At 50.6% G+C, this 17,980-nt stretch overlaps 9 protein-coding genes across 9 annotated transcripts; 5 read left to right on the top strand and 4 right to left on the bottom strand.

Moving 5' to 3' along the window:
- The first annotated feature begins 813 nt into the window (after positions 1-813).
- BDQ94DRAFT_117385 (SAP domain-containing protein) lies at positions 814-2,141 on the top strand. The gene has a single exon (XM_026763698.1). It carries the CDS (start codon positions 923-925, stop codon positions 1,886-1,888), a length of 966 nt encoding a protein of 321 aa, XP_026620392.1. The 5' UTR covers positions 814-922; the 3' UTR covers positions 1,889-2,141.
- A 2,279-nt stretch (positions 2,142-4,420) lies between these two features.
- On the top strand, positions 4,421-4,892 carry BDQ94DRAFT_154049 (uncharacterized protein; the record flags this gene model as incomplete). The annotated part of the gene is made up of 1 exon (XM_026768241.1): positions 4,421-4,892. A coding segment is annotated over exon 1 (415 nt), but the record flags the coding sequence as incomplete, so codon positions are not given.
- Positions 4,893-5,148: 256 nt separating this feature from the next.
- On the top strand, positions 5,149-9,705 carry BDQ94DRAFT_175698 (uncharacterized protein; the record flags this gene model as incomplete). The annotated part of the gene is made up of 1 exon (XM_026772544.1): positions 5,149-9,705. The coding sequence occupies one exon, from the start codon at positions 5,149-5,151 to the stop codon at positions 9,703-9,705; it is 4,557 nt and encodes a 1,518-aa protein (XP_026620390.1).
- A 2,419-nt stretch (positions 9,706-12,124) lies between these two features.
- Positions 12,125-14,078, bottom strand: BDQ94DRAFT_163685 (uncharacterized protein; the record flags this gene model as incomplete). Its single annotated transcript, XM_026769796.1, has 7 exons — positions 12,125-12,280; positions 12,317-12,381; positions 12,469-12,524; positions 12,704-12,754; positions 12,818-12,938; positions 12,993-13,182; positions 13,992-14,078. The coding sequence occupies 7 exons, from the start codon at positions 14,076-14,078 to the stop codon at positions 12,125-12,127; spliced, it is 726 nt and encodes a 241-aa protein (XP_026620389.1).
- Positions 14,079-14,540: 462 nt separating this feature from the next.
- BDQ94DRAFT_163684 (uncharacterized protein) lies at positions 14,541-14,896 on the top strand (the record flags this gene model as incomplete). Its single annotated transcript, XM_026769795.1, has 2 exons — positions 14,541-14,641; positions 14,716-14,896. The coding sequence occupies 2 exons, from the start codon at positions 14,541-14,543 to the stop codon at positions 14,894-14,896; spliced, it is 282 nt and encodes a 93-aa protein (XP_026620388.1).
- Positions 14,897-15,263: 367 nt separating this feature from the next.
- Positions 15,264-15,978, bottom strand: BDQ94DRAFT_154041 (uncharacterized protein). Its single transcript, XM_026768240.1, has 3 exons — positions 15,784-15,978; positions 15,708-15,713; positions 15,264-15,650 (listed from the first exon to the last, which is right to left on the bottom strand). The coding sequence occupies exons 1-3, from the start codon at positions 15,790-15,792 to the stop codon at positions 15,312-15,314; spliced, it is 354 nt and encodes a 117-aa protein (XP_026620387.1). The 5' UTR covers positions 15,793-15,978; the 3' UTR covers positions 15,264-15,311.
- Positions 15,927-16,359, bottom strand: BDQ94DRAFT_184945 (uncharacterized protein; the record flags this gene model as incomplete). The annotated part of the gene is made up of 1 exon (XM_026774764.1): positions 15,927-16,359. Exon 1 carries the CDS (start codon positions 16,239-16,241, stop codon positions 15,927-15,929), a length of 315 nt encoding a protein of 104 aa, XP_026620386.1. The 5' UTR covers positions 16,242-16,359.
- BDQ94DRAFT_154038 (uncharacterized protein) lies at positions 16,010-17,085 on the bottom strand. The gene has a single exon (XM_026768239.1). The coding sequence runs from the start codon at positions 16,908-16,910 to the stop codon at positions 16,479-16,481; it is 432 nt and encodes a 143-aa protein (XP_026620385.1). The 5' UTR covers positions 16,911-17,085; the 3' UTR covers positions 16,010-16,478.
- BDQ94DRAFT_184943 (uncharacterized protein) lies at positions 16,951-17,522 on the top strand (the record flags this gene model as incomplete). Its single annotated transcript, XM_026774763.1, has 2 exons — positions 16,951-17,022; positions 17,127-17,522. 2 exons carry the CDS (start codon positions 16,951-16,953, stop codon positions 17,373-17,375), a joined length of 321 nt encoding a protein of 106 aa, XP_026620384.1. The 3' UTR covers positions 17,376-17,522.
- Between the last annotated feature and the right edge of the window lie 458 nt (positions 17,523-17,980).

Raw genomic sequence — 17,980 nt, 5'->3', positions numbered from 1 at the left:
CCGCCATCAGAGCGCCCATCCAAGCACCACGTCAACACACAAAGTCTGTGCTTCAGCTGGCAGATGCGCCCAATAATTCCACATAAAGTTAAGCGACAGACAGAAGCAACACATAAATTTAACACCAACTTACTAACTTCTCAGCCACAATCTGACCGACAAGCTCCGCCACCACTCAAACACTAACTAGCAGTTATGCGGGATCTATCCATCTAATTCATCTGCCTTTCAGCTGTCATCCAACCTCAACAAAGTTTCAGATCAGAAGCAAGCAAGCACATACATGAACTAACATTCTACTAATAATATCCATTCTCATTGGGTAGATCCCATTCCATCATAATGACAGTTGAACAAAGTAGAAACTCAAATCCAATAAAGAAGCTGCCCATCCATTATGCGATTATGTCATATGTTTCACTCACGTGACTCCATTGTCTCTCCCAAAACCGGTAAGCTCCGGCAGACTCACTGGCCAGCCAGAACAGCCAGGTAGACAGTCAGAGCTGAGAACTGGAACCTGGAACACCCGCGTTTCCCCAAAAACGCGTAGCTCAACCACCACTTCCGGACGGACCTTCTTTGCTCCCATCCACACCCACCTCTCCTCCCCCATCCATCTCTTTTCATTCTCCTCTTTCTTTCAATACAACCACCACAACAACAATCATCATTCACGGTTTTTTCCTTTCTCAATTATTTAAATTGAATTCGTTATTGCGCATGGTGGTTGTAAGAGTGTAATCAGTCAATTGCTTGCTTATTTCTTTTGATCTATTTCAATCCCCATCTCACCCCCCCAATTCGTCCGTCTGTCGCAACTTGCTTGCGCGCTCACATACCTTACCATTACCCTGGTCTATTACGATACGCACCTACCTACCTCACTTCCTATCCTCCTATCGCATTACATCTCATCAAAATGGCTACCGACTACAGCAAGAAGACCAACGCCGAATTAATCGAGATCCTCAAGTCGCGCAATCTCCCCCATACGGGCAAGAAAGCAGAGATGGTCGCTCGGCTACAGGAGAACGATAACAGTGCTGCCCCGTCTGAGGAGAAGCCTGCTGCTGCCGCTGCTACGAAGGGTAGTGGCGATAACAACACAGACGATGTCATTGACTGGGAAGACGATGAGGTCCCTGCTGGTGAGGCGGCTGCTAAGGCGTCGACTGCGACGGGCGCGGCGGCCATCGCGGCCGGTGGAAAAGGCGAGGTAGAGAATCCTGTCAAGGTCCCGAATCAGAAGTTGGATGAGGAGGCGAATCCCGCGACGGCGAATGATTTGAAAGTGGAACAACCTGGTGATGCTGCGCAGCAGCAGGCGAAGGAAGAAGAGGGTGCTGTTGCTGCTGCCGCAGCTGGCGCTACCGAGAAGGAGGGAGAGGAGGAGAAGAAGCCGGCAGTTACTTACTCCGCTGGGTTGCCGATTACGGAGATGGAGGAGGAATTGAAGAAGAGAAAGGCTCGCGCGGAGAAGTTCGGTGTCACGGAGGAGTCCAAGGCTGCGATTGAGGCGGCGGAGAAACAGCTTGAGCGGGCGAAGCGGTTCGGTACTGCGGCTCCGGCTCCTGGGGAAGTTGGTGTGAAAAAGTTGGATGAGGCGTTGCCGGAGAAGGAGGAGAAGTCACGCAAGAGAGGTCGCGGTGATGAGCAGAGCGGTGGTGGTGGTCGCGGCGGGAAGAAGAGGGATCTTGGAGGGAGGAACAGATTCCGCGGCAGAGGAGGACACGGTGGGAACCGTAACCAGGGTCAAGGTCGTCCTCAGAAGCAACAGAATGGTGGTGGTGCTACTGCTGCTGCTGGGGCCAAGACCACTAATTGGAGTGAAAAGGACGTCCAGGCCATGGAAGCTCGGAAGAAGAGGTTCGGAGCTGCTGCTTAGACCCAGAGGAGGGTCGCAATGTGATATTCCGGTTCATATTTCTGCTATCTCTTCTTCTTTCTTTACAGGTTACTGGCGTTTTAGGGGAATTCAAGCTTTGGTCTGAAAATATGCTGTTGTGTACATGTTGCGAACTGGAGTCGCGGTTGACGGTGTGAGGGATAATGTGATAACTTGGCCTGGGTGCCACTAAGAAGTGCCGGACCTGGTCGATCGGGTCGGCCATTGTGTAACTGGCAAATACGATTCGGTTATTGGATCTGACGGTGTGACAAGAAGTCAGGGCCATTAAGGAGATCCCGGCAGGCATTGTTGGATATTGCCCGGAGATTTCCCCTGGATGTGGTCAAAGATCCGTGCAGGGTGACATGCATCCATCCAATCCGCCCTTGTGTTGCTTTCTTTTTCCTACCCTTCTTCAGTTATGGTTTTCCCCATCAAACATTGTTCACCATCGACGAAGACACGAAGCGAATAATATAAGAGAGCCTGGTGTACAGCATAAGCTATCGAATCCCACGTAAATAGTCGAGCTGCAAGCCTAATTCTGTAGTGGAACTCGTAGCATTCACACGTTCAGCTGAAAATCCCTGGCGCATGAGCATGATGGCGCCCCAGTTCCTGCAGCGCCAACCGACCGACCGACCGACCGTGGCTTCTTTCCTGGCTTGCCTTGGGATCGGATCGGATCTGCAGTAGTCTATCATCACGCACCTTCCTTCTGTTTTCGCCCCTGGTCGCATGTATTTTCCGTCCTAGACAGACACGGTAAACAACCAACTGTGAACAAATCTAGATGCTTCGTGATTGGCATATGTCACATCGCTTAGGGGAGACGAGGGAGGGGTTAAGTTCAGATATAGTAGGTAGGCCAGAAGTCAGTTAACCGCTGTCCCACTGAATCACATTCACAAAAAGGCAGGGGGGGGGCCTTTGCTTCACTCTGTCGGGCAAAAGCCCTTCGTAGTTGGTTCAGCGCGCCCGTGGTGCTAATTGCTGAGCCAGGCCCCGTTCACCTTGGATCCGTCAATCAGGCGTGATTGTCGCCCCGTGTTGAATGTCTAGCGGCGGATCAAGACCCACGGCTCAGCGACTCCGCATTTCCCTCGGATCGGGGGGCAATGAGGCACTTTTCTTACTTTAGTTGATTTGAAAGGATTGCAGATAGGGAATTAGGGGCCGACTGTGGTTTGCTAAGGCAGCGGGGATCCACCGGGTTCAGTCCTCGGTCTCAGCTGCTGTGTGCAGCCTGTAGCTTCGGGGATGTCACTGGTTGCGTGAAAGGCACGCGAAGGAACAAAGTATATCATGTTTGGCCGTTGTGAGAGTGGATCGAGGCAAATATCCATTTCGTTTTGTGTGATGGGGGCCATAGACGATGTGACTGGATGGGGGAGTTGAATGGATCGGGGCGAACCTTCCGGTGTACCAGGGTTGAGTGTAGTACCTTGTTGCGAATTCGAGCACACACGGCCGAGTGAGAGTGAGAGGAAGTTGACTTGGAACTCTCTAGAGATAACAAAGTAGACAGTGCAATGTAGGTGATTCCTCAAGGACTCCAAAATCCCATTGTGGGCGGAAGATAATGAAGGGCCGCAGGTGTTGCTATAATTAAAATGGAGATGCTAAACTCGGCCTCTCCGAATAGTCAGTGACCATCAGTGACGGTCAGTGACTACCACCTGACCGGCTTGGGTCGCCGCCGCGAAAATCTCCGGTCAGCGTCAAATCAGCATCCATTTTCTCCATAACACACAGACCAGTTTGAGCTCGAAGCTCGCTTTTTAGTCCTTACAAAGCACTAGTCGACTGCGGCAATCCTGACTGACAACTGACAGAAGACTTAACAGTGACCACCAGCATGCTTGGCTGATGCCTGCATCTGCCATCCGCGCGTTGGCCCACGGCAAATGGCCGGTTCAGCGCACGACGGTCTTCCCGCTATCTCACGCCACTCAACTCCATGTCGACCTGTCAAGCGATGCCGTTGAACAATCCCCAACCATGGAAGGCAATGGTACTTACCAGTTAGAATAGCGGTAACGACCAGGAGTGGGCCGCGGGCATGGATTCCTTCCACTGTCTGCGGGCCTTGCCTCTGCTGTCCTTACATGTTGTTCCCAGCTTGGTCAAGGTTCACGGCTTTCAAAAGATAATTCGCCAGCCTGCTCGTGACTTCGGCTGATTTAGATAGACTCCAGGATTGAGACCGTCGATAACAGAGGTCGGGATTACAGAAGATAATTCATCAGATCAAGAAAGGGAAGCAGAGAAAAGGAGAAGTGCCTGCGCCAATTACCATCCTGGTCACATCACTACTCGAATCCCGACCCAGCGTCGATCGCACAAATCGCGCCAGGATTATCTGTGATAGTTGACGCTCTCTAGACGGATCGTTTACCTGCGAATCGGGTTACTGGTTCCCCCACTACGCTCAATGTCTCCAAACGGGGTTCGAGGGTAGTCCTGGCTTGTCCAGGGTTTCGCAAATGGTCCAGAACTATTCCTGGTACGCGACTAATTAAGACTTCCAGGTCCCAGTTCGCATGCCCTTCTCTTTCTCTCCCTTTTGTTCTCTTCTTCTGGTCGTCTCTATCGTTCTTTTCATTGTTTTTTCCTGTGTAGCTGGTCTTGGTTGTTCTATTCTACGCCATTTAATGTGGCTTCTGCATAGTCTTCCTTTCTTATTAGACCGACGCTCTCTGACGTGGTCGTGCAGACCGAGCTCGACCTTTTTTTTATTTTTTCTCCTGCATTTAGCCACTCTGGACGTCTCCATACTGTGGCGCAGCGCCTGCACGGTGTACTCTTCGGTCTTTTGTATATTTTACTCTTCTTCTGTTTCCATAATTGCAGTCTCGTATCTTCTTGTCGGTCCTGGTTATTATTATATGACACCCGCCCCGCTAAATACGACCGCTTATTTCCCCAACGCTCCATCAGTCGTTGGCCCTGTTCTGAATAGCTTCCTTCTGCCCCGCCTCTACATACCCCGCTGCGCGGTTACTTTCTAGGTTTTATAATTGACCGGCACCTGTCACTGTCGCAACTCGCACAATTCCCTGGCATGTTATGAAGGGTAAGTCATCCTCCAGCTGCTGGCATTGGCTCAATGAAAGCTCACAAGCCTTATCGCTGGTAGCGTTCACGTCGGCTATAAATATCATCAGACGGAATGATTTCCTGTCTACCTCGTCCTACTTCTATCGCTAGATCGTTGGTCTTCGGACTACAACTGGAGGCTGGACCCAGGTCACACCATGTCGTCGCACAAGTCTGACGGCGGTCGAATACCCCGACTGAAGAATGTCGCCAGCCAGTCCCGGAGCGTATCGTCGCCCGCGATGGCCTCAGCTCGGCTTCACGACGCCCCTGCCCAGCTATTGCCCAGGCCGCAGATACCAAGACCGACGCTTCCCTCGACTAGGGCCATCCGAGCGTCATCGGTGTCCAGTGCTGAGGGAAATCGTCACAGTGTCGCACGATCAGACCCTTCGATGATCCCGGCCGGTCAGCATGCTCGTCCATCGATACCTCCACGAACAGCCACGCATCCATTGCCGCCGACACCCTTGCATCCAATGCCGGATGGAGGCGTTCGCCAACCCTTCCACATGGCTGCTGAGCCCCTGAATGCCCTTGACACCGACAAGAGGTCCCCTGCTCCCGGTCGACCGCGCAATGTCTTGCGGAGGAAGGCGCCGACAATCGGTCAACATACTGCACAAAGTAAACCAAGCTTGGAGAGGATACGACCTGAGAAGCTGAATGTGATTATACCAAAATTTCCTATCATTGGGCCGACTCAGAGCGCCTCTTTACAATTCGCTACGAAGCATTCGGTCTCAGCGTCGCCAATGGCTTCGGAGGATAATCTTTCGAGCATCGTACCGCAAGCTCACGTCCATACCGGTCCGAAGGAACTTGCAAGCCTCAGGACCACTATCAATACACAAAACCTACCACCCCCAACTCCGATCATCCCGTCCGCCAGTAGTCCTTCCACAAGATATTCAGAATCCCCGGGTGTGTGGAGTAGGACTTCGACTCCAACTACATTATCTTCCTATTCACCAGGAATCGTTCATTCTGCAAAAGCTCCACGCTTAAGGCAACCTAGTCCATCCCAAAGTCGACTTCCGGTGCTCTTTCACCAGACACAGCAGGCAAGTCCAGCAAGTGACCGAGCGCGGTCGGGCGCAACACAGTCCCCATTGTTGGACCAGAGCACTAGAGCAAAGACATTCGTTACTGAGGGTGAGACAAAACAGTTTCCGGCGAAGACCGGCACAACGAACACTACCAACGCATCTTACAGCCACCTTCCCCGTAAGACGTCCACAAGCAGCACTCGACGACTTTCGACCAAAGAGAAACCAAATGCTGAGGCTGAACAAAAAGTAGAGAAAACAGTCTCACGAATCATGTCTAACGCAGATAAAGTACGTGCAGACTTAATTGATAAGCCTCTTCAGATACCCAAAAGGCCGACCAGGGAAGGCACTCACCAATTGATACTGGAACCGTCACCTGTGGTACAGAGCAATATATCGCCCAAAACGGTGACAGGCCACAAAAGGCGAGACTCAATTGAGAGATCCCCCATTCTGGAGAGGCGTCCAGGGTTAAATAGGTCTGCAGCCACCTCGATCGACTCGCTGCACGCAAGGGCTCCCTCTCATGCCCATGCACCAGCATCGCCGGAGTTATCACGAAAGTCACCTCGCCAACCAGCAAAGGAAGAGAGGCCACAGCATGATATTGTGGGCCCAGGAAAGTCACGAGGTCTTGGCCTCTTTACAAAAAGGTCGAAACCTGACATGGATACGCGGAGTGAAGGTCGCTTAGCTCGTAAGGGACCTGCTGCTGGGACGGGACATGAAGGCTACGGCAGATATGCACAGCGTGGCCGCAGATCAAGCGTGAGCAGTAGCACTAGCCGAGCAAGGTCAACTAGCACAACCAGAAGCGGCCCTAAGTCTGTTGCCAGTAGCAAAGGCAGCACTAGAAGCCGGCCGGAGCTAGACCTTGACGACTTTTTGCTCGATCGCCTTGAGCCAGTGATTATCAGAGGTGGGAATGTGGATGGGATTGCTTCTCAGAGGAGGCCAAGCGAGCAAAGTACAAGTGGTTTCAGTACAGCATCTACCTCAAACCTGACGCAGCCGTCTATAATTTCCGAATCTCCTGGTTGCTCTACAGAGACACTGGCTAGTTCTCGAGCATCTACAGACTCATCGGAGCTGACAGCTAAGGGCATGAAGCATCAGATATCATTTGAACAGCAGAGGGTGACATGTTCTCGCCCGGAGACAGGTCCGAAGGTCACAAAAGCGCCTGTAGCTTCTTCAATCCAGGACTTACATCAATCGAACCTTGAAGTCCATCCTACGCGTTCCAGAGCACCAGAAGAGACGCAAACTCCACAAAAACAGACGAAGCGAGGCCTGGGCTTGAAGTGGATTTTCTTTCAGAGAAAGCAAGAACCCGAAAAGGCAGAAGGAAAGATCCAATCCCGTACTGCTCCTCATCTTCATGCGACAGTTGCTCAAGCGCCTGCACACCGACCAATTGCGCACTATGCTCTAATCGACATGGACTCTGACCCCTTGGAGGAAATCGTACACAACGTTGAGAACTCACCACCCACCGAAGATGACGAACTCAGCTCCCCAGTGGAAGTACCAGCTGCTCTGAACATCAAGAAAACACCAGAATCCATTCTTCTACCCTCGCCACCCAAATTGCATGATGCCATATTTCGGGATCAGCCTCAGTCGCCGAAAGTCTACTTCAACAAAAGCCTGATACCACAGAGCCCAGAGGAAAAGCCGGAGGGAGAGCGTCAAAGTCGCCTGACGTCCGTTGGGCGTATTCCGCGTGTAGTCTCAAGGCGCGAGAGGCCGCATAAGCCGGCTGTGCAGTCCTTCTCGAGGCCATTCAGTGTGGCTCAATCACCCCCGTCCTTGACTGCCCCGGTTGCTGAACACGCTGGTGGTATCTCGTTCTCACCGATTTTCACTCCGAGCCCTCTTTATCCTGCACTTTCTGGCAAATCCGACTACAAGTTTGACCTCACAGACCCTTTCAAGGATCCCATGAAGGGTAGTGTCTTAGACTTCATTGCAGGACCTTACTCCAAAGAAGAGTTCATGAGATTCTCACCCAGAAAAGACTCCACTTTGTCCACTTCTAGTGGCTCTGACAGCCTTGCTGCTGTCACAGCTGTCATTCCAGGCCCTAATACTGAGTTAACCGAGGATGAAATATGGGGTGAATATGATGACTTTATCGACCATGTGCTTTCTCCGCAAACGACAAGCACGCTCTTTGAATCCGAATCCGAGGTAGATCGCAAGCTTGAGCTAGCCACGATGGCGAGCAAGACACTTCAAGCAGAAATCAACGAGGCACCAGAGATGTCTACGCCATCTGAGAAACCTGCAGTCGAGCTTACGGCTTCATCACCCAGATCTAGCACTGGCTCTGTCAGGCTTCGACGGTCCAGAATTATTGCAGAGCTACATTCGTCTTTGGTCCCGTCATCCCAGCCTTCGTACAGTGAAATTATCGCTAGTTACTGTGACGATCGAAGCGAGAGCAGCGTAGTGGAGAAGGAGGCAGAGGACAGGCTATTGGCACCAAATCCAATAGTCGAACAACAATCAGGCTTGCTAAGTTCTCCAGCCTTGGCTACATCACCGAGCTTCGAGATCTGCCGACAGCGCAACACCGTCCTCTTCGATATCGCAGAACGCGATCGTGAAGGGCCCACTGCTCACACCAATATCCGATCCGGATCTCTGATGACAAGCCGATGGTTATCCTTTGGGCGGGTGCTCTTCAGTCCCGCGCACAACCATGCCAAAGGGTCAGACAAAGAGCGTATCCTGGTGGTTGATGGACTTGGAAATGATGATTGGTCATTCTACTGTGCTTTGACATATCCGAACGCGGATGTATACAGTCTTACTGACGGAATAAAACCAATTGCATCCAAGCACCCACAAGCGTGGCAGCCTCCATATAACCACCACACCATTCAACATGCGAGTCTCGATGATCAGCTGCCATTCCCAAGGGGCTTCTTCGCGGTGGCCGTTCTGCGATTCCCCGCTGCCTGTTCCGAAAAGGCGCAGGATAACATCATCTCTGAATGCAAGCGCGTCCTTCGCGCAGGCGGCTATCTGGAAATGAGTATCCTCGACCTGGACATGGTGAACATGGGAATCCGCACGCGAAAAGCCGTGAGGACCCTGAAAGAACGGACGTATATATCCGACCCAAACATCAGCCTCAAACCTACAAGCGACAGCATTCAACGGCTGCTAGGACGGCATAAGTTTGACAACCTCCGACGATGCATGGTACGGATCCCTGTCGCTGGAATGATCGTTCGATCATCAGCGTCCTCGACTTCCACCTCGTCATCGAATCCATCCACCATACTCGCAACGACCTCCCCGAACACCACTGTATCCCCCCTTACAGGCCTGTCAACAGCTGCCAAAGCGAAAGCAAGGGCGCATGGAAAGTCCTCCTCCAACGACACGGACCTATCTCTAGGCGATCTCCTCTCTGACCCTTCCCCCTCGCCTTCAAACGACGAATCCATTCGGAAGATCGTTGCTAAAGTCGGTCGATGGTGGTACACCAGATGCTATGAAATTCCTGTGCTCCCAAACGGCGACATTGCCCTTAGCATCTGGTCTGACAGGAAGATCCTTCGCGAATGCCAACAGCGCGGCACCGGCTTCCGCCTGTGGATCGCATATGCACAGAAACCGAGCGAAAAGCGACGAACAGCAAGTGTGTAGCAGTGATGCTCATGACCTAATCTATGTGATGACCGATATGATATGACTTTATGATAATGCTGTCGCTATTGTTACACAAACAACCAACCAACCAACCAACAACCTATGTAATGATGTCTGTCACTCTTACGGCACAGGAGTCAAAGGGTCCAGGAAAGACAAAACCAGATTGATTGCTTGATTGATTATGAACATGATACCTTGTGCATGTACTGCTTTTTTTTAATTTCAACTGCTATTTTGGATCAACTTTCAGTCTTAAAGCTGGACTTGGGGCGGCTGTCTGAACATTACGCTATTAATTTATATTTAGTTCATCAATCTGGCGTTGACTTCTTTTGACTTGGAATTTCCTATGGTACTTGTTTCGTTTATTCCCCCTCCATAAAGCAGGCTTAATGGGTAAAATGGTACTTATTCATTTCTTTCAATCCAAATTCCAAATCTGACTACGACCCTGACTATATTCGTGACACCTGCCATCATATACATACAACACACATGAATCAGTAAACGTAACATATCTACCCACCTTCTCATCCATGCTGTTGCCTATTCCAGGCATCTGTATTACCAATTACCCTAGTACTAACTATCTGGCACTTCGCAAGTTAGAACAAGATAATATAATCATAACTTAATCCAGTATCAAAAGATACCATGCATCAGATCAGGCAATAATATTTCCGGTCCTGATACTATCTATCTGTGAGTACCTTCATCCCTTACTGAATCTTCAGAATCTTACTATTTTCTTCAGAAGGATGTGAATCGCTCGAAAACAGAATATATTGATCCTGTCAGTCATTGCATAAGTACTATCCCCCTGCTGATATCACGATCGTAATGTCGCCCGCCCGCCCGATCGACCGACCGATATCAGCCTTTGAGTCAATATGAGATCAGTGGTTGAACGGATTCGGATTCGGATTAGTACTTAGTACTCCTGGCTGTTAATGTACCTACATACGAAACTGGTAATATGATAACTATTAGTTGGTAGAGCTGAGGTGACATTGCCACTGTGGCAGACGGATATACTACATCACAGACTGACATACAGTAAGTAAGGGGGTATATTTTGTTTGTGATGTTATTCAGGTAATCTACTAGTCTAAGTCTTAGTGGCGAGGTGGGAGAGCGAGCGACCGATCGGATTGCTCTTGCAGGATGGTGAATCTACAAATGGAGACGAATAGAGACAGGGAGAGAGGTGTTGTCTGTGGCGATGGTAAAATGGCTATGTAAATCATGATAGAAGTGGTGGTGGCTAATGGTAGCAAGTGCTGAGTTAACTTTCTTGGACTACGTTGGGGTGCGTTTTGTGGCTTTGACGGATATTAACTATACCGTTAATGTGTGTGCTATTGAGGATGCACGAGTAGATATTTGCTTTCTGGTTTACGTCGATGTGCTTTCGTGGCTGTCGCAGAGATTACCTTGCCTGTTGGTATGAGTTGTGAGAGTAGTCGAATCCTTCTACAGGTTCTGGAAGATAGATAGGTAAGAAGGACATTCGAACTTGCTGGGTGTAATGCTTGATCCATTGGATTTGTTGTATCAGGATTGTTGCTGGTTCGCTGGAACTTGTTGAAGAGGGTGTGTGTGCCATGGCTCGTGATCGGGGTGTGAGAGGGGGCAGAGTGAAGTGGTGAAAATTATCTGAACATGTGTGGTCGCATGGGGACTGGGACGGCCGCGGAGAAGGTTCGATACCGCGATGGTCGCACATGGTTATGAGTTGGCGGACCAGGGTTGTCCGGTCTGTGTGCTTCGTACCCCGCAATGTCCATCAAATGGAGCTGAATTCGCGGCAAGGGTTGAGCGACGTGCTGTGTAGTCTCTGGTTGTGGTGGAAGAGGAAATGAGTTGAACTTACCATTGTGAATCGGGGCGTGTTGGGATCTAGAACCAGATGCTCCTGTTACTTCACCGGTAACATTGTTTTCATCGGTATACTAGTCCACCCTGGGCCCCCAAAACAGATACCCAATAGCACTGCCTCTGGAAGAGGGGAATGTCGTGGGCTGTTGTCCACTGAGGGGTTGCGCGCTCGGACAGTGCCTAGGCCGAGTCAATGGCATGTTTGACATCCCCGTCGCTCGCTCCCACTGGCCAGGGTAGTGTCTGTGCTCGACGGACCCCGGCCCAGTGGCATTACTACTCGGCTTGTGCGGCGGAGGACCTACACCCGGGCTAATGGGGTGCCCCCGAAATTGGCATCGGATCATCCGATATCACTCGATGAAGGTAAATCTGAAGAGCGGGGAGGGACGTGGCTCTTAGCTTAGGTCGGTCATGGGTATGGCTGTCATGTGTACACAAGAAAGATACTGGTAGGGCGCAGTCGGGGTGATCGGAAACCGCCTGGTGGATCGTATGCTGTGCTATCACTCGCTCATGCTTGCGTGGAACGTTGCTAATGCGAGTGAGCTTGCCCTGTGTGGCATTGACACCTAACACCACGGCCAGATTTCCAACGCAGGTATAGTTCTCCGACCGATCCGTGTTTGACAGCTTTCATGTGCGCCATATAGATGCTGAAATGATGGTACTTGCCCACCAGTTCACGCTGCTTTGAACTGTGTTTGGCACCCCAACATGAATAGACAGCCGCGCGGGCCGATACGAATTGCGTAAACCTGTTGGATCCGTATGAGCCACGAGCAATGCCCACTGGGGAGAACCCCACAAGTCCCTTAAGCCAAGGGCCTAGGAGCGATTAGAATCCACAGCAGAACTGCATCGACTCCTCTGCCGTACCCTGGCGATCAACAATCAGGTGGTCAGGAGCTGCATGGTGAAACGGAACGTGATCCCTCTGAGAAGCTTTGCTACTGTATGTTCAGTATCACGGCTACGGATGAAGTTGCGACCATCGGGTATTGACAAGGTGATGCCCGTGCCAAGCATGCTATTGTTCATCGGAAATGTCAGTGGGGAGATTATAGCAAGATACCGATGAATCAATAGCCGCAGCGGCCTATCAATAGTATACAGGAGAGTTCCTGCATCGGGATGCACAGCATAGCCGTCACCATGCGAGTCCCTAGAGTAGTCGCGATGAATGATCGATAGAGGCAGCATTCTACTGATCACAAGACATCAACACAGATACGCAGCAAGCACGCAAGCACGCAAGCAGGCTCGCGCGGAGATCGGTTTCCCCGTGGGGTCTCCAGCTGAGGTTCTGCTGTGCCAGCCATCGTGTGCGGCACCGCTTCCCCACTGCTCTTGGGACAGAGTGCGGAGTTGAGAAGCTTGCGACGCAGCCCATGGGTCGAGACCGCAGCGGTTATCGGACAGGAAGAGCAGCCCGTTTGCGTGCAGAGTGCCCGCGGTGGGCCGGTGCGATAAGAGTTTCTGAGCTGGCCCACGAGCCAATCTAACATCCGTTATGTTGCACCCTGCCGCTAGCAGCGAGCTTCCCCGCCCGGCTTTCAAGTAGATACGAGCGGTATAAACTTCCCTGACCGCCTTTAGCAATATGCACGTCCAATTTCATACAAAGTTTAATGTCCTCGGGAGCGTGTATCTTTGTTGAAGTAGCGAAAAGAGGAGCAGAACGAGGACCTCAAACGCTGGGGCTTGAAATCGGGGGGACGTGGGTTGTCGATCAAGGAGGACGGCTGTGCTAATCGGCGCCGATTACCCGCTCGGGCGCTCGACCGGCCGTTATAGCGTCAGTCGAAGGCAGAAACTAGTCGCCTAGTCCTGTCAGTGCTCAAACTCAGCTAGTTTCAAGGGGCGTTGATGGCGTTTGGTCGGAGATGAGGAGCACGCACGTCAACTATCTCGAGAGGTTCTAGCGGGATTCGAATAAGAAAGGCATTGTTGCTCGCTTTCTTCTGCAGTGTGATCTGACCAGCCGTAAGACCAGCCTTCCCCTTGTTTATCTAGTGTTATTTCCCCTCGATTGCGCGGTAGGCTGTTTAAAAATAAGATAGACCATAAGATAAACTCCTATCAAGCAGCAAACAAGACCAGTAGTGATAGGCTTTGATGGACCAAGCTAAGATGGAGAGGGAGGGAGAAGGAGAAGGCGAAAGGCTGAGACGACGAGGGGAGGAGCCACACTAGCGCGGTTCTGCAGCTGCACGAGAGCTGCCGGCGGCGGTCGAATGAGAACAGCGCCATCCGGATCTCACGCGTTCGGAACAGCATTCGTACATGACTTCCCATCGAACGAGGCCCGATCATCGCTCCCGTCTAGCCAAGATCGGTGGCTTCAAGATATCTTTCTCTCTACCACTGTCAACCCCACCACCCGACTAATGTCCTCTCACCGAGCGTCCAGATCCTGCCGATATGATTTCCATCATGGCACCCAGCATATGGGCCACCAATTCATGACTATCCGCTGTGGCTTGCATGCCGGTGGCGAATCAGAGACACAGCCAATTGATACTATCGCAGGAATTGAGTTGAGAACTACTAAGGTCGGCCAGGGGGGGCCGCCCCTGCCGTGCGGTGAGTCGAGCCATGATAAGACCGGATGAAAAAGTGAGACAAGCGCTCGCCCGATGCTAGTCGTGCGACGGGGAGGAGCCCATAGGCCCGTGGCATCGAAGCGTCGCGGATTCCTACTAGATGAGACCTAGCAGTTTCTAGACCAGAGGCTACCGCAGGCATCAGTCTCCGCGATGGGGGCGAGAACAGCAGCTTCAGAGCCAGTCATCCTCCGAATAGCCCTCTGGCAACAAATGCACCCTGAAATTAGTCACTGAACTAGTCCCCTCGACGAAAGATGAAAGGGGGAGAGAGAAAGAGAGGGAAAAAAGAGCCCAAGCATCGGACCGGGGTGGTTCTCTCCGACATAGGCCGTTACACAAGCGATGCAACACTCATCTGAAGATTCGATTAGAAACCGAAATTGCTCAATATCAAAGGGGCGTGCATTATCAACTCCCGATGTCTATGCAAGCCCGTTGCACCAGTTGCTTGGGATGATAAGGATACCTGCTGCTGTTTCTCCTCCCCTACATACAATCCATACAAAAATTTCCTAAGTCATTTGGGAAATGGGTGGTGGATAATAATGTTAAGCGTCCATGCGCAGCGGCAGCCAAGAAATGCGACGTCGACCAGGTCACTAAAACTCCCGATGCCAGAAGCCAAGAATTGTGCGCACAGCCAACTTCCTTTCATTTTACTTCTCTGGGGGGGTCCATCAATTCCGTCTGCAGAATAGCGCGGACACTCGGTTGGCCAGATCAAGGCAGTGCTGCAGCATAAGTCTTTTAAATTCTCCCATGGTCCGTGCAAACCTCCAGCATGACGACTGACCTGACAACGCGATTCGATGGGAATTGGATAAGGAAGCGAAAGGAAGGGGAAGAGAGGAAAAGTATCAAGTTGAGGTTGGCCCTCAGGGAAAAGTATCTTTTCTGATGTCATACTGGCAAGGTGCCTTGGAAATGGGTCGTTGGAGCAGCGCTAAGCGACCGGGCAGCTATCCATTCATATCCACTCCCAACCCAGTCTCCGTATACTAGTCTAGTAAATCTGCCTCCAGTGTGGGTACCACAAATACTAGCCGCTTCGGCCCTAGCCCCCGCGTCCCTCCAGAAAAGTAACAAAGACGGCGCCAATCTTCCATCAGCATGTTATAAAAAATAAAAGAAAAACCACTTGTAGCAATTTTTAGCTTGAAAGTCGACCAATGTGGCTGAAAATTTAGATACTTTCCATCCTGAAGCTGAGCCTTGCAATGCAGACTTCTTACAAAGATGCATTTGGGGAGGACCTGCCCCGGTGAAAGGAAGAAGAAAAAAGCAAAGAAAAAGGAGACAGTCTAGAATGTCTCGAATGTCTATCCTCAAAAGTTTGAAAGGCGGAGAAGTTGGTGATCGACCAACCCTCGTGCGAAGACCACAAGTGTGTCTCAAGAAAAGCAAGCAAAACATGGGATGTTGCAGGACAGACAAGACAAGAGAGAGATGTGTGTGAGTGTGTGTGTGAGAGAGAGTGGGTGTGAACGTGCGCGCACTGACAAAGCAAAGGGACAGGTCTGCATCCGCAATCCACTCTTTCTCCCCCCCCCTGGCGTTACGCTCTACTAATGTGCGTCCTATGTAGGTTGCGCATCAGTCAATAAACCTACCGTATTCATCCCAGGAGAAGTTATAATTATAATCGTACTAACTAAACCCGCTAGTCAACCAACGTAGGTTAATATATCCTCAGATTACTTTATGTCAGACATTCAGTGGAGTTGGTGGTTAGTTAATGGGCCGACCGATCGCTAGATACCACCCACAGACTGACTGACTTTTAGTACTAGCTTGATACTCACTAGCCTCCCCAACATTTCTGCCTCTAGACCGTCCAGGCCTCCTTAGTGAAAAACCACTTCCGGTCCCGTTGGTTGGGCGGTGGCGACTTTTTAGACTGGCGCTACGGGAGGGCCTGAAAGGCTGGAAACAACCCGTAAGGTAGAAGAAACAGAGAGGGATAAGAAACCAGAGGAATTGGACGAGGAGAGAGAGAGGAAGAGAGTGGGTGTGAGAAGAGAGAAAGCTGGGGGTGGGGACCATGATTACCCATACGTAAAACCGCACGGTCGGAGGTACCTAGACTCACTAATTAGTCCTACCTACTTTTCACTGCTGAACATGTTCGGCCGCGGACGGCTTCAGGACCAAACTTGGCTTATCGGTGAGATAAGTGCTTCCATGGAACAGATCAAGTCAACTAATCATCTCCTGATAAGAAAGAGATCCTCCGGAAAGGGATCACCAGAGGCTACTACGTAGGGGAACGGGTCTGTCTCATCAAGTTTGTAGATATGAGGGAATGGCGGAGTGGGCAAGAAAGCAATGAACCAGAATAAAAATTAAATTACTTAATGTATAATAAAGGAGGTCATCAATTTGTATGGCGACATCAAGGGAAAGACCGGAAGGATGCACGTATGCCTTGATCCTGGGCATTCCTAGTGAGCACGTACATCCTACTAAAGTAGCACATACATCGTTACACACATACCGACAGAGACAAAGTGGACTGGAATACTCCGGACATGCAGCCTTGAAGATCACCTGGCCTCCACCTTTAGCCACATGTACTGTGGACAGATTAGGTGCTTTCCCTTCTATTCTATAACATGGGTCCGTCTTATCTATGTGGAAACCACAAACAATCCATGGTTGTTCTACTACGATGGTAGTATTCATTGATATTGATTGTCCTTTTCTTCCATCCATGAGGCCAAAGGAGAGAATATGATAGGGAGATAAGCAGCCAATGATGCCATCCGGGCCCAAGGTACCGGGCGGGCAAGAATGCGCGATCGGGGAGGCGAAAAAGCCGGGCAGGGTTTCATTTTTTTTTTTTCAATCAATCAATCAGACAATCACCACCCTCCATGATGGGACAATTTGCTACCGGACAGTTCGACATACGACACTTTCTACAGGCAGGACCGAGATATGGCTTTCCAAGGACCCACCGGGCCGGAACGCACTGACTGGCCGACGAGGGATCGTCTCCAGTCCCAGACCGTTCGATCGCCTATTTTAAGTTGGTTAGTAGCGTCCCAGCACCCGTATTTACCGCTAATACCACCTCCGCCCGCCGCCATCATCATCTTCTCACTGCCCTCCGTCCTGTTCCGGGTACGGCGGCAACGCGGCAGGGAATCTTCTCTGCTCGTCATTTTTCTTCTTTAGTGGGAAGCTCTTCCAACGGTCGTCATCACAAAACATTCCCCCCCTCCCTCCCTTCCTAGACATGAAAGAAGAGTAAGAGAAGAGGGGTGGCCATGCTAGACGACAAGCAAAACAATACATGCGAGTAAATACAATAAATAAATAAATACATAAATAAATAGATAGGAAAATAAAAAGACGAAAAAATTAAAAATCAAGGTGAACAGACCTCCCTTTCAACTAACTTGGTATATTTCATTTCACCTTCAGGGGAAAAGCAAGTCCCTCTTCCCCCCCCCCCCCGAGTTGAACGGAGAGGGGAAATCCGAGCAGTGCATTTCCTTCAGTCTTTGCCCCTCCCTGGCTGAAGGTTACCAACTTTACCAGGACGTACCGAATTTTCCTTGCCTTCGATCCCTCTTGACGTCCGAGCTCCCTTATCAATATCATTCCTAAGAGGACCATCCTTTTTTTTTTATTCTTTTTCATTTTTCTTTTCCAACTTCCATGCTTATTTCTGTTTTTGATTTTTCTTTTTACCTTTTCTAAATTAGTTTTCTTTCTTTCTTTCTTTTTTATTTTTTTTACTTTCCCCGTCAAGTGCGGCTTACCCTAATATTTTCCTC

This window comes from Aspergillus welwitschiae, assembly GCF_003344945.1.
Source record: "Aspergillus welwitschiae strain CBS 139.54b unplaced genomic scaffold BDQ94scaffold_61, whole genome shotgun sequence".
Lineage (NCBI taxonomy): Eukaryota > Fungi > Ascomycota > Eurotiomycetes > Eurotiales > Aspergillaceae > Aspergillus > Aspergillus welwitschiae.
This window is presented reverse-complemented; position numbering and strand designations above follow the sequence as displayed.

Excerpts from the sequence above, each read along its gene's own strand:
- BDQ94DRAFT_117385 (XM_026763698.1), top strand. The coding sequence starts at position 923 with ATGGCTACCGACTACAGCAAGAAGACCAACGCCGAATTAATCGAGATC.
- BDQ94DRAFT_154038 (XM_026768239.1), bottom strand. The coding sequence starts at position 16,910 with ATGGATGGAAGAAAAGGACAATCAATATCAATGAATACTACCATCGTA.